The sequence below is a fragment of the Rana temporaria genome, chromosome 3 (assembly GCF_905171775.1).
Source record: "Rana temporaria chromosome 3, aRanTem1.1, whole genome shotgun sequence".
Classification (NCBI taxonomy): domain Eukaryota; kingdom Metazoa; phylum Chordata; class Amphibia; order Anura; family Ranidae; genus Rana; species Rana temporaria.
In genome coordinates, this window is record NC_053491.1 from 430,823,075 (window position 1) to 430,838,460 (window position 15,386).

Here is a 15,386-nt window from a genome sequence, read left to right on the forward strand (position 1 = left end):
TATGTGCCATTCTTTAAATGAAGTCTGTGATTGCAGAAGTGCTTGGCCATGTGACTTTAATAAGAAATGTAACCAAGCTCTTCTTCTGTTTCCTCCATTTATCTTTGACATTGCTGTGTTTTATATACAGTGATTTACTGAAGTCAAGTAGACTGCATTTTGCAATTGCAATTGGACACATTTTCCCCAGAGCTTAGTAAATTCGGGGGAAACACTGCTGATTTCCATCATCCAATCATGTGCAAGCAAAAGTGCTTTTTAAAAAAAAAAAAATTCTTGCACCTGATTTGGTATTCCTTACAAATTGAAGCTTTACACGTCATTCACTAAGCTCTGGAGAAAATGAGTGTAATTGCACTTGTAACGTGCAGTTTGTTTTTGATTTTTAAGCAGCAGTATGGCATCGGCAAGGTTACACTGCTACTTTTTACACAAGGCCCTGCTCAGAGAACAAAAGACAAGTATCATAAGAATAAATAACCCTTGAGGAAGTATCAGGAAATTAGAAATTTCTGAGGATGTCTGTATTTCAGTATGTGACTATTTTTCAACTTTAAGTAGACGTCAAAGATAAACCTAACTAGTTTTAAAGCAGTGGTGGCTGGTGAGGTTTTAGGATGGGGGGGCGCCAGACCCCACCCTAACTTTTCTGACCCCTCCACTTCTCATAAGCCCCACCCCTTATAGAATCCACCCACTCCATCCCCCGTACAGGCATATCCCAAGTTTAAGTACACAATGGGGTTTATTTACTATTGCTGGAGAGTGCAAAATCAGACTCACTTCTGCATAAGAAACCAATGAGCTTCCAGGTTTTATTACCAGGCTTAATTGAACAAGCTGGGGTTAGAAGCTCATTGGTTTCTATGCAGAAGTGAGCCTGATTTTGCACCCTCCAGCAATAGTAAATAAACCCCATTGTGTACTTAAAAGTGGGGTATGCCTGTATTCCACTTACTTCCACCCATAGTGTCAGGAGTATACAGCCCCAGCATCACAGGACAGAGTATACAGCCTCAGCATCACAGGACAGAGTATACAGCCTCAGCATCACAGGACAGAGTATACAGCTCAGAATCACAGGACAGTGTATACAGCTCAGAATCACAGGACAGAGTATACAGCTTAGAATTACAGGACAGAGTATGCAGCCCCAGCATCACAGGACAAAATATACAGCCCCAGAATCACATGAGAGAGTATACAGCTCAGAATCACAGGACAGAGTATACAGCTCAGAATCACAGGACAGCGTATACAGCTTAGAATCACAGGACAGAGTACACAGCCCCAGAATCACAGGACAGAGTATACAGCCCCAGCATCACAGGACAGAGTATACAGCCCCAGCATCACAGGACAGAGTATACAGCTCAGAATCACAGGACAGAGTATACAGCTCAGAATCACAGGACAGAGTATACAGCTTAGAATAACAGGACAGAGTATACAGCCCCAGCATCACAGGACAGAGTATACAGCCCCAAAATCACATGACATAGTATACAGATTAGAATCACAGGACAGAGTATACAGCTCAGAATCACAGGACAGAGTATACAGCTCAGAATCACAGGACAGCGTATACAGCTTAGAATCACAGGACAGAGTATACAGCTCATCATCACAGAACAAAGTACAGAAAAAGTACAGAAAAAATCCCAGACACAATTAATAGAACAAGAATTAGATGTTACACGGGAGAAGATGACTCTACTGCTAATTGATAAAGCCAAAGCTAAATTAACCAGAGGGAGGAGAACATTTTACGAATTTGGGAATAAGCCAGGAAGAATGTTAGCAAATGCCCTTATAGAAACTAGTGCACATAATCATATTACACAAATTAAAACGCAAAAAGATGAGATGGTTAGTATCCCACAAAGAATCGCTCAATGCTTTAAGGAATATTATGAGGGCTTATATCAATTGGAAGAGAAACTTACCCCATGTTACATGTTGCATTGTGAATATGGGTGTAACATGTTACAAAAGGTGAACTTATCCTTGGCTCCCTCCCTCCTTCTAGGATCTATGCTGGTTAACCGGTGTAAGAAGGATGTATAAACTTACCTATTTTCAGCCCTCTCGGATTACATAATCTGTCTTACCTGTGTCAGTCAGTGGCAGCTGCAGGGGAGAGAATGGAGCACCGACAACAGATGGACCATAGGAACCTATTAGCAATTGTTGAGTGCTCTCTTCTCTCCCCCGCAATGGCCGCTGGCTGACAAGGGGAAGCCGGATCATGTGACATGAGAGGGCTAAAAATAGGTACATCCTTTTATACAGGTTAGTCAGCATAGATGTTAGGAAGGGAAGGGGACATTTTTAAGACTAGTTGGGTTTATCCTGGAATTCTACATTAAAGTGACATTCAACTCTGGTTAAAAGAAATTCTGTTCAGATATTTTTTTTATTAAAAAAAATACCCTTTTTTACTGTCTATTATGCATCAGTGTGACTGGGAACTTAGTAGTTGAAACAAATTCTCAGGTAATAATAAACTCTTCAGTACTTTCAGATCAGAAATACAATATACAGATAAGAAGCTTTTAGTCAAATGTGATGTCTATGGGAAGGACCGCATTCAAACAAGTGTCCTGTACTAGAGCTGAGAAAGGGACTACTTTGCATGTCAGCTTTTTTGCTTTTCTATCTCACCAAATTGGTTTCTTTCCTCTTCTAGGTGGTGCTATTTTGTTTACCTACAAAAAGATACATTTCTATCATGGGAATTATCCTGGACAGATTAATAAGGCAGTGATCAACTCAAGGCTGGTGACTGGAGCCATCACAAACCCTGAGAGTAAAAATCTTCAACCCCCTGTTACATTCACACTTTCCCATTTACAGGTCAGTATGGTAAACATTAAGCATGGGGGGTTGGTGGGGGGGGGGTGTCACATGGTGTTCTTTGGCCACAATATTTCTAAACAGTTCTGCCCCATTAAAGTCTATGTAAAGGCCATTTTTAAAAAAAAGTTTTGGTTTAACTACTTACCCCCCGGACCATATTGCTGGTCAAAGACCAGAGCACTTTTTGCGATTCGGGACTGCGGCGCTTTAACTGACAATTGCGCGGTCGTGCGACGTGGCTCCCAAACAAAATTGGCGTCCTTTTTTTCCCACAAATAGAGCTTTCTTTTGGTGGTATTTGATCACCTCTGCGGTTTTTATTTTTTGCGCCATAAACAAAAATAGAGCGACAATTTTGAAAAAAAATAATATTTTTTACATTTTGCTGTAATAAATATCCCCCAAAAATATATAAAAAAAAAATTTTTTTCCTTAGTTTAGGCCGATACGTATTCTTCTACATATTTTTCGTAAAAAAATCGCAATAAGCGTTTATTGATTGGTTTGCGCAAAAGTTATAGCGTTTACAAAATAGGGGGTATTTTTATGGCATTTTTATTAATATATTTTTTTTACTAGTAATGGCGGCGATCAGCGATTTTTTTTCGTTACTGCGACATTATGGCGGACACTTCGGACACTTTTGACAAATTTTTGGGACCATTGGCATTTTTATAGCGATCAGTGCTATAAAAATGCATTAGATTACTATAAAAATGCCACTGGCAGTGAAGGGGTTAACACTAGGGGGCGGGGAAGGGGTTAAGTATGCCTGGGTGTGTTCTTACTGTGGGGGGGGGGGGGGGGCCTCACTAGGGGAAACACTGATCTTCTGTTCATACATTGTATGAACAGAAAATCAGCATTTCCCCCGCTGACAGGACCGGGAGCTGTGTGTTTACACACACAGCTCCCGGTCCCCGCTCTGTAACGAGCGATCGCGTGTGCCCGGCGGCGATCGCGCCCGCCGGGCACACGCACGGGAGTCGGGGGCGAGCGGGGGGCGCGCGCGCGTCTCCGGCGGCGCGCACGGGCCCCCTAGTGGCGGCTATACGATAGGACGTATAGCTACGGGCTTTCGCCCAGGAGAGCCGACCTGCCGCCGTATAATGACGGTGGCTGGTCGGCTAGTGGTTAAGTGAGGAAGGTTTTAGACACTTTGTACATTATTATTGTTGTGTCCCCTTTGGGGTACATTCACCCATTTATTTGTCCTGATGACCATTGTCACTGAGACAAAAACTTAGAAATATAAACATTTTAATCCACTTACGAACAGATTAAAAAGAACAGGACATAGAATAGATCCTTGTGGTACACCACTAGTGACTGGTCTCTGTCCTGAATGAATCCCATTTACAACCACATTCTAATATCTACTCTTTTGCCAACTGCATATCCACTGAACCACAAAAGGGTTAAGTCCTAGCTTGTACAAATTCTTTATGAGTTCATTATGTGGAACTGTATCAAAGGCTTTGCTAAAACATATGCTATGCATGCCCGGACTTGGACTATAAGTAGGTCCGGGCATTTTAGACTGAGTAGCCCATGACCTATTTACCAGCTCCTTCCCCATTCTCCATCCTGATGGATCCCTTGCAGCAGTTGGTAGGGGAGGAGAGGGGGGAACCCAGCAAAGCTGCGAGAGGGGCCAGGAAAGAGCACGGGGTCCAGAGAGCACTGGGGGGAAGAGAGAGATCTAGAGGGAGGAGAGAGCACTAAGGGGGTGTAGAGCACTGGGGGGGGGGGGGGGCCAGAGAGCGTGCCATGAAAACTTCCATCAAAGTGATTAGTCACATCCTGCCCAAGTTCCAGGATATCAAAGTGATTAGCCGAATCCTGCCCAAGTTCATCAAAGGGGCAAATGTACTTGTTCCTTACATGTGCAGTGCACTGTCCCCCTCTGCTGCTTCAGGGTAGGCAGATTGTACTGCACATGCAGAAATTGTGCATTGACCCTCAGCAACTTCAACCTAGTCTGAATATTGTACAAATGACTGCTATGGGACAACTGTCTCATTCTTCAATCAAATGCCTCCAAGAACAGCATCACCTCTACCCACAAGTCTGAGAAACAAGGAACGTACTCCTTATATTTGGACAAGAAGCAGATACTCATACATTGTTCTTATATGCCCATTGTGGCCAGCTGTTCACCTAGATCTTTTTTTCTGCAATACCATTTATCTAGGATTAAACATTTAGAAAATACTATATTTATGAATGATATCACACAAATGTATACATTTTTCCATTGCAGCCATTGCGTCCCTTTTTTAAGTTCATCTGTGTATTTTGGGACCCTGAAAGTAATGGCTGGTCAGATGAAGGTTGTGAGACGGGACAATCTGATGTCACCCACACCAACTGCTCCTGTACCCACCTCTCCAGTTTTGCACTTCTCATGGAACCTGAAGAAATACAGGTAATTACATTGCATAGGACTGTTGATCGAACATGTCAGGTTTTCTTGAATAAACTCTTCAAAGCTGTACCTCCAGGCAGATATAAACACCTTGGGGTTGATTTACTGAAATGGGAGAGTGCAAAATCTGGTGCAGCTTTACATGGTGGCCAATCAGCTTCTAATTTCGGCTTGTTCAATTAAGCTTTGACAAAGAAAACTGGAAGCTGATTGACACTGACAGACACTCTCCAGTTTTAGTATATCAACCCCATACCGCAGCAGAGCAAGAGGCAGCACTTGTGGCCAATCAGGTGCTCTACATTCACCTGTGCTGATAAGGAATATGCAAACTGGAGGAGGGTGCAGATATATAACTTCATTAGCTTGCTGTTGCACTTTTATTGTACAATCACAGACTGGGGAGATGAGTTTACCTACCTTAGTTGCTTAAAGCGGTAGTAAACTGGCATTCTTTTAAAAAAAAAAATGCAAGGTAAAGTCATAATGTGCTAGTATGCTTTGCATACTAGCAAATTATGTGAAACTTACCTCAAAACGAAGCCCTTAAGCGGTGAACTGTCACTGCTGACAGTGCTTCAATCTTCAACCGGTCTTCCTTCTGGGTTGGTGTGCTTCAGTCTTTTGATTGCATGTGCGAGGGAGCCACTGTTCATGGCACAGGACTCAGAAGAAACAGCATGGGCATGCTGTTGCTTCAGAGCACATGCACCGGCCCATTCACAAGTAAATATCCCCTAAAGGGTGCACGTTTAGGTGATATTTACTGTACCTATAGGCAGGGCCGATCCTAGGGTCACAGGCGCCTGGGTGCAGAGATATTTCTGGGCGTGGTCATTTTACTAACTCTTACCCTTTACAAATGTTTCTATGGCAACGACTCAACCACAGAGATGCTCCCCTACAAAGTCTTCATTGCCCTGGGATCCTTACATGATTTCTTAACAATAAACAAAATACATGAAGAGAAGCAGAGTACTTTATTGGGACCTGGAGGGGAGCCTCTCTGATGGACACAGAGAGGGCTTCTGTTAGAGAGTCTGTTAGAAAGAGCCACCAGACATACTACAGACATGATACAGGAAACGGTCAGCGATTGCAGACATAATACAGGAGATGGTCAGAGACTGAAGACATGGTACAGGAGATAGTACAGGAGATGGTCAGGGACTGCAGAGATGGAGGCGTTTTTCAGGCGCTTTAGCGTTAAAAATAGCACCCGAAAAAAGCATTTTAGTATGCAATCCCAGTGTGAGAGCCCGGATGCTTTCACACTGGTGCACTGGCAGGACGTCAAAAAAAATCCTTCAAGTAGCTTCTTTGAGGCACTTTAGGAGCGGTGTATAAACCGCTCCTAAAGCACCCCTGCCAATTGAAATCAATGGGCAGTGCCTGCAAAGCACCTCGGCACTGGCACCTTTGAACCCTTTGGCCGCTGGTGGGGGTTAAATGTACCTCTAAAATGACGGTAAAGCACTACTAAATCGAGCAGCGATAAAACTAGCGACGTACCGACGCTTTACTGACGTTGCCTCCACACTGTCAGTGTGAAAGGGCTCTTGGTACATCTCATTATACATCACATCTGTAGACGGACTACTGAGGCGCAGGAAAGGACAGGGGCTGTGTATCCTATGCAATCTATCATGCTTAAAACATCTAGAGCAGGGGCAGCCCAGAGCATGTGTAAAGGGATGCCATCCCCCAGCACACGCACACTGAACACTGTGACTTACCTTGGTTCTCTCTCTGTGCAGTCCGAGATAGAAATGGGAGGGGGAGCCATTCCAATTGGAGTTGGTGGAGACAGTGTGGGATCCAAGACTCCCAGTGTGAGGAAAACATTCCTGAGCATCAGCACCTAGCAGCCACTGAATACTAGAACCCTTGTGTCAGGTGGAGCGGCACCTCCCCCGAGCACTGCCAGGCTGGACGGGCTGCCATATGCTCACACACCAGTTTTGGACGGACACACACCAATGCTCAGAACACTAGTTCTGGACGGCTACAAACAAGGAGGGAGGGGAGAATTCTGGCACTTCGGCGCCCCTACCTCTGCAGGCGCCCGGGTGCAAAGCACCCTGCCTAGGATTGGCCCGGCCTATAGGTAAGCCTTAGAAAAGGCTTACCTATAGGCAAAAATCAACCATGGCAGGTAACTCCCACTTTAACTGCAGCAGAGAAACTTGAAGCCACCTGGCTTGCTCTGTCATCCGACAAAGCTATTAAAATTTCAGGTCTGGATGGACAGAAATACAAAATCCAAAATCCTTTGGAAGGTAAAACCACCCCTCATATGTATATTCCAGTATTTTGTTTAGCTACTTGCTTGAAGTTCAGCTTTAAACCAAAAAAAAAGGGTTGTTGCTATTGCAAAGAATGGATGATAGCATTTCCACTCCTATCAAATGTTCACATAATTAGTTCATCTAATTAGGCTGATTTACTAAAGGAGTTGGGAATCTTCAAAAAAAAAAATTGGTGTAAATATTAACTCCAATTATCCACGTGAAAAGCTTCTGTACACAATTTGTTACTGATGATTAACAGGAATTTGTTTTTCATTCGATAATTGAAGCCCTACTCAAAAAGTTTTAAAAAATACACCCTTGCAGTGGGCCATGCTCATTGGTAGAAATGAGAGAATTGTGCAAGCAGTTAGAACATGGAGCAGATGCTAATCAATTAATCAATTCTCTGTTCTGTGGCGGTAAAAGGCACAGCACAAAGCACAGAGAACGGAGAGCTGGAGCTACATGCAGGAAAGTTGTAGAAGAAAATTGTATAATGTATAGTCAGCCTTAATCAGGTACAGACCTGCACTAAGTTCTATTTCACTATGAAATAGAAACTGGCACAGGTGGCACAGACAGACCTAAAAGAGGCATATCTGCTTTTTAAATGTGGCGCCATTATAATGGCACAAGCAACTTAGATTATGTCTAAGGATTCAAGTACAGTCTGCAGTACTTACAATACACCCCTGCTCCAGCCAGCTCTCCTCCTCCGCTCAATGCTCCAGGCTGTCAAAAAAGAAAAATTTGCCCTTGGGACTTTGAATGAGGTGAGCACTATGGAGCCAATAAAATAACAGGAGTAATTACAGTATATATTTAATTCAAGTAAAATCAGTACATACATTAATGTCATGAACATGAGCCAATTCATACAGAATACAAAAAATGGGTAAAATAATATTGCAAGTAACTGTCAATATTAAAAAACGCACATGCATCATGTGTATACCCGACGCGTTTTGCGAGGCTTAGCTTGCTCTTCAGGGGTAGATGCTCGTGGTATACTTAGAATAAAAAGATAAAGTATGTAGTATGATATGAAGGGCACAGGGTGAGGGGGCCCTTGATATGGAAAACCCCATACTCACCAATGGACATAGCCAAAGACCAGCGCATGTGAGACTCCCAATGCGGCGGCAGTGAGTGTCCTGCCAGGGAGCCAAGGAGGCGGGGCCAAACAAAGTCCCAACCCGGGGCCAAACGGAAGGAAGGCACAGCATGGATGGAATTTGTGTATCCCCAACAGTCTCAATAGGTCCAAAAGGAGTATTGGCTCTAAACATAAACATGTATGTTGGATAGTTAGTAATGAGGTAAGTAGGCGTATAAAAACACATGTATATCTATATGTAAATGAAGGACCTGAGCGAAGAGTGGTGAAAGCACAGAGACTGAAAGGGAATAAGGTGAGAGATGCCAAGAACTAGCTAGTGTTATGAAAGAGAAAACAAATTATGCTTTTTCACCTGTTTCCTCCATAATACTAGCCAGTTTCTGGAATTTTCTCACCACTTTCCCCTTCAGATTCTATGTTCCTACTACCCTTGGCTCAGGTCTTTCATCCATATATAGATATACATCCGTTTTTTGTACGCTTACCTACCTTACTATTTCAAATATCTATGTACACATTACATGTTTGCATATGACTTACTTGGAGCATTTACCTGGAGCAGGTTCCTTCATTACCATCTCCACCACACACCCACACTCTATTTCACCTCTCTTTCTGCTTTCTTATCTGATTTATTTTTATTTATTTTTTCTCTTTCATCACACTAGCTAGTTCTTGGCATCTCTCACCTTATTCCCCTTCAGTCTCTGTGCTTTCACCACTCTTCGCTCAGGTCCTTCATCTACATATAGATATACATGTGTTTTTATACGCCTACTTACCTCATTACTAACTATCCAACATACATGTTTATGTTTAGAGCCAATACTCCTTTTGGACCTATTGAGACTGTTGGGGATACACAAATTCCATCCATGCTGTGGCTTCCTTCCGTTTGGCCCCCCGCTTGGGACTTTATTTGGCCCCGCCTCCTTGGCTCCCTGGCAGGACACTCACTGCCGCTGTGGTGTCCCAGTACAGGTATTTGTTGTAGTCCCTGTCAGATTGAGGCCCTCGGCTTGTGGGATCTCCCCTGCAGGGACTCAGCTAGTTATGATGAGATTTATACTGTTATGGTTGATAATACGTTTATTAGGTGTGTATAGCTTTAAAGGGTTTAGCCAGCCATCTCATGTTCAGTCAGAGTGTATTACCATCTCATGTTCAAGTGTATTAGAGTCGGGAGGACTGAATGCTAGACAATACCTTATTGTGTTGTGTTATACTACAGGTCAGTCTCTATGATCCACAGCTCTCAACCAATAGGCTTCAGTCTAAACAGGCCCTTATAAGGGATTGTACTTCCTGTTTAAGCGAGTCTAATGCTTCCCTCAGTTCCTGGCAGAGCAGAGCAACACACAGTCAGATGAGAAGTAGTGTAGGCCAGAAGCCTCCAGTTCAGGAGCAAAGCGTGGAGCATCCCTACATACTACAGAACCAGTACTTCAGCTCATTTATCGGATCAATCCGTTATTCCGGCGAAAAGCCTCAAGTCTACAGACACTTCAGTAAGTGTATCTATTTTTCAGCCTAGTTAAGCATAGGCCCTGAATTACTATTCCGGCCTCTGCAGCCAAGTATATTTATATATGATCAGCCAAGCTCAAGCATTAGCAGCTGTGTGATCCTCTAGAGACTGTCCTGCAGAAACTTTGGTGAAACTCTGTTTAAACGCTGTGAAGATTTTGACACCTGCCTTCATGCCAGTAAAGCCTTCGTTGTTTTAATCCCTGTTGTGGACTGTGTTATTACCATCCTAACTAGCGGGGATACGGAGGCCCCCGGAGCTGTAGTTTCCCGGGGTATTCCAAGACTACAGTGGCGTCACGTGACAGAGAGGGTTAATACCATCTGGCCCTCACTAAGGGTTAATACCACCTGACCATGGGTTCCTAGCCCCAAGAACCAAGTAGCTAACCATCAAGCGCATGTGTGTGGCAGTGGGGCTCATCCTCCCCGGTCACCACATCGTTTTCTGGCGTCACGAACAGGATTCGGGTGTACGCCTTAACCATTCAGCCACTAAAGCAAGTCCTCCCCCCCCCAAGAATCTGAACTGTGTCATTGAAAGTAATTTACTCAGCGAGGCGCATATACAAGTGGTGGGGGAGGTGAAGGAAAGACTGTTAGCTGCCATTATTAAGTGGAGAAAGCCTGTACCTGAAGGGGTTAAATTGTTTCCAGCATTTCCCGCGCGCGGGAGCGGTCGCAGCTCCGCCCAGTCAAGCCCCGGCGGTGATGCCTCTTCAGTGTGCAAGCCGGAACTAGAGAATCCACTCTGTGTTGCACGGAGGAAACAATTGCTGACCGGACAAAAAAAAAAAAAAAAAGGAAGTTGCCGGGCGCAGCCATAGCAACGTGTCCGGCAATAAAAGACAGCGCTCTCAAAGTTTCTTAAAGTGACAGCGCACTCAAAGTTTCTTAAAGCGACAGCGCACTCAAAGACATCGCACTCAAAGACAGCGCTCTGAAAGTTTCTTAAAGTGACAGCGCACTCAAACAAGGCTACAACATGTCAGCCCCAAGATCACCAGATGCAGGTGATATACCAGATCCTCTTGCGGCTCCTGCACAAGCTACCCCTCCGCGATCACCTCCAGTACGACGTCATGACAGTGGGGCCCCCCCCATTCTACCTGGGGAAGCCTGTGTTGCCTAACTACAGAGGGGATCCCTTTTCCCTCAAGGATTTCCAGGAGAGCTTCCAAAGCATTTTCTCTCTCTACTCTCTCCCCCCTAACCAACAGGTGCTGTTGCTCATGGGACAGTTGCAGGGACCTGCACGTGAGGAAGTCCGTACCTGGCCCACTTCTGAGAAGACTACAGTAGATCAGATCTTCGAGGGATTACATCAGGTATTTGAGTCCCACTCACCCTCAGAGGTCCGCCTCAGGCTGTACGAGAGGCGACAAAAGCCGGGGGAAACACTAAGGGCATATGCAGTAGCCTTGCAGAATGCCCTGGAGGCAGTCCAGAAACTGGACAATATCACCCCTGACCAGGGTAACAAACTATTGATGGATAGATTCATAGAAGGGGTCCAAAATAAATGGGACAAGGCGCAATTAAAGATGTTAGCTGTACAGAACCCCAATATGTCTTTTTCTGCCTTTAAGCGCCTAGCCCTTCAAGTTATAGAGCAGGGGGCAAGCCCCGAGGAGCATCCTGACCCTAAAACGGAACCCATGGGTGCGGCGGCGTGCCCTGCACCACTGTTACCACCAGCCCCTGCACCCGTGGCTGTCACCCTGGCCTCCACTACAATTACTGAGATTCAAGAGGTTAGACAAGATATTGCCCAGCTTACCCAAGTGGTAAAGGAGTTGGCTAATCACACCACTCGGGTACTTAGAGAGCCTCCAGAGACTAGGAGACCTACTCCTGCCCCTCCTCCCCGCTCTAGCGGGCCTCGCTCGGGACCCTCTAGTAGGCCTTACTGTGATTTCTGTGACAAACTCGGTCATTGGAAGATGCAATGCTGGGCTTTAAACGGGCGTCCCCTGAGGTCGAGGACCGGCCCTCAGGAAAACGAATCACAGGTCCAGCAGAAGAGCCAATATACTCAGGACAGTCCTTATACATTGCATCCTGCCCCTATGTAAATGTTACCATAGATGGTGTCCAACTGCAGGCCCTGATTGATACAGGCTCGCAGGTGTCTACCATCTCTAAGGGCCTATTCTATAGGTACTGGAATGTCGATTCATTGTGTGAACCAGATGATATGGATTTTAGTGTCCTGGCAGGGGACGGGAAACCAATTCCCAGACATGGGTACTGGGAGCCCACTATTCAGCTGAGAGGTCACACACTTAGAGGTCAAGGTATAATTGTCACTAATGTCACAGTACCAGGGGCCACAGAGTTTATATTGGGGATGAATATAATGAGACATTGCTTCAGTGATATTTTGGATGCCTTGCATGCCTCTCTCCCCCACATGTCTTCCTCAGGTCAGAGGACTGCGCAACACCATCTCAAAATTCTGAAAGCAGAACAGAAGTTCGCGAACCGGAGAGGAGAAATCGGTAAAGTTCGGATCCAAGACATGAGGCCCGTGACCCTGCAGCCGAACACAGAGACAATTTTGTGGTGTCGGGCGCGCCCTGGTGTAAGGAATCAGGACTATCAGGCCTTACTGGAGCCCATACAATCTGAAGATTTTCCTTTGGTCCGAGCTGCAAGGAGCCTAGTGACGGTGGTGAATGGACGGGTCCCAGTCCGCCTAGTTAATTTGTCCGGCGTAGCCACCACCCTACCAAAGTACACTCCAGTGGCCCAACTTGTTTTCTTGGACTCCAGTGACATACTCTCTTCACGGAAGGCGGCCCAACAGCTGAGTGCCCAAACCGTGTCAGGGGCTACCGAAAATTCTCCAGAACCTTGGTGGCGCCAACTGCAAATAGGAGGATCTCTCACCCCACCAGAACAAGTCGAAGGGGTCATCGAGGTGGTGAAGGAGTGCCAGAGTGCCTTCAGCAAACACCCAACCGATTTTGGAAAAACCTCCATGATTAAGCATCGAATCCTGACCGGCGATACACCCCCCATCAAGGAAAGGCATCGGCCTGTGGCACCAGGCATGTACCAAACCGTCAAGAAACTGTTAACCGACATGAAGGAGGCAGATGTAATACAAGAGAGCCAGAGTCCCTGGGCAGCACCCATGGTGTTAGTTAAGAAGAAGGATGGGACCATCCGTTTCTGTGTTGATTACAGGAAATTGAACGACAACACCCATAAAGACGCATACCCTCTCCCCCGGATTGAGGAGTCACTCACCGCGCTGGGTTCTGCGGCCTACTTCTCTACATTGGATCTGACCAGCGGATACTGGCAGGTGCCCATGGCCGTCGAAGACAGGGAGAAAACAGCCTTTGTCACCCCCATGGGTCTTTTTGAATTTAAAAGTATGCCCTTTGGGCTGTGCAATGCCCCAGCTACCTTTCAACGGCTGATGGAGAGATGTCTGGGACACCTTAACTTCCAGAGTGTCCTACTCTACCTGGATGACGTGATTGTGTATTCCAAATCCTATCAGGAACATTTGACTCACCTGTCCGACGTCTTCCAAGTACTGATCCAGCATGGTCTGAAAGTCAAACCCTCCAAGTGCCACCTACTCAAGCCACAAGTACATTACCTGGGCCACGTCGTCAGTGCCGAAGGGGTCCAACCTGATCCAGCTAAAGTCGAAGTTGTCAAGAATTGGCCTATCCCACGCACCGTTAAGGATATTCGGAGCTTCTTAGGATTTGCAGGATATTACCGCCGCTTTATTCCTCATTTTGCACAAATTGCCGAGCCATTGACCTCTCTCCTGCGAGGCACGGTGAAAGGGAACTATAATGGCAGGCTGCCTGTGGAATGGGCCAAAGAGCAAGAGGTGGCCTTCCAGGCTCTAAAACATCTATTGACAGAGCCTCCCATCCTGGCCTATCCGGATTATACTCAGCCTTTCCGACTGTATACAGATGCCAGCTTCGAAGGACTCGGAGCAGTGTTGTCCCAGATGCAGGGAAAACAAGAGAGGGTGATAGCTTACGCCAGCCGGAATCTGCGAGGGGCTGAGAAGAATGATTCTAACTACAGTTCCTTCAAGTTAGAGCTCCTGGCCCTCGTGTGGGCAGTCACCGAAAAATTTAAGGACTATTTGTCAGCCACCTCATTCACGGTCTACACCGATAACAACCCCCTGGCTCACCTGAACACCGCTAAACTAGGTGCCCTTGAGCAAAGATGGGCCTCCAGACTGGCCAACTATGACTTCTCTATCAAGTACCGAAGTGGCAAGTCTAATATTAATGCGGATGTGCTATCACGCATGGCTCCTGGCGAAGATCCCCCAGTGGAGGACAAGTGGGAAGATGTGGAGATGCCTCCCTTCTATCAAAGATTCGTGAATCAGGATGTGGTCGTCACCCGCGAGGGGAGTGAATCTGGGTCTAAAGCAATCCAGGAAGACCTGTATACCTGGAGGACCCTACAGGAAGAAAGTCAGACTATGGGAGATCTGCAGGAGTATTTATTGACCAGGAGAGTACCTCCCCGGTTACGACGGGGCCAGAATGACTACGAATTGAAGCGATTGTGGCGTCAGAGGAAAAGACTATTTGTGCACAAAGGAATGGTGTACAGAAACTTCTTGGACCCAGTGTCGGGTGAAAGACTACACCAAATTCTGATCCCTCGGAGAGATGCTGCCATGGTATTGAATGCCTACCACGACCAGTCAGGACACTTTGGGGTCCATAAAACAGAAGCCACCATCCGACGCCGGTTCTACTGGATTGGAATGAGGAGCGACGTTGAAAAATGGTGCAGTGAGTGTGCAGTCTGCAATATAACCAAGAATGGTCGCAAGAATGCGTGAGCACCTCTCCATTCCATTCAGAGCGAGAGGCCCAACCAATTGGTCGCCTTGGATCATGTCAAGCTGTCACCTACCCGGTCCGGGTATTCATATGCTCTCACCATGGTGGATCACTATTCCAAGTGGGTAGTGGTTGTGCCAGTCAAAGACTTAACAGCCAAGACAACAGCCCAGATGTTCTACACCCATTGGGTACAGATACTTGGATGTCCTGAAACTGTCTTGTCCGACCGAGGTCCGGCCTTTGAGGCCCAACTGTTTCAAGAATTGTGCCAGTTCCTTGCTTGTAAGAAACTCAGGACCACTGCCTATCAT

The 15,386-nt window shown here is 45.9% G+C and overlaps 1 protein-coding gene across 1 annotated transcript in view; it reads left to right on the forward strand.

Annotated features, from left to right (window-relative positions):
• Positions 1 to 15,386, forward strand: part of LOC120930544 (adhesion G protein-coupled receptor E2-like) — a 147,355-nt gene that overhangs the window by 76,742 nt on the left and 55,227 nt on the right. The window contains exons 13-14 of the mRNA XM_040341723.1: positions 2,690 to 2,856; positions 5,123 to 5,287. Coding sequence (XP_040197657.1) covers positions 2,690 to 2,856; positions 5,123 to 5,287 — 332 coding nt within the window. The remainder of the gene's footprint in view (positions 1 to 2,689; positions 2,857 to 5,122; positions 5,288 to 15,386) is intronic.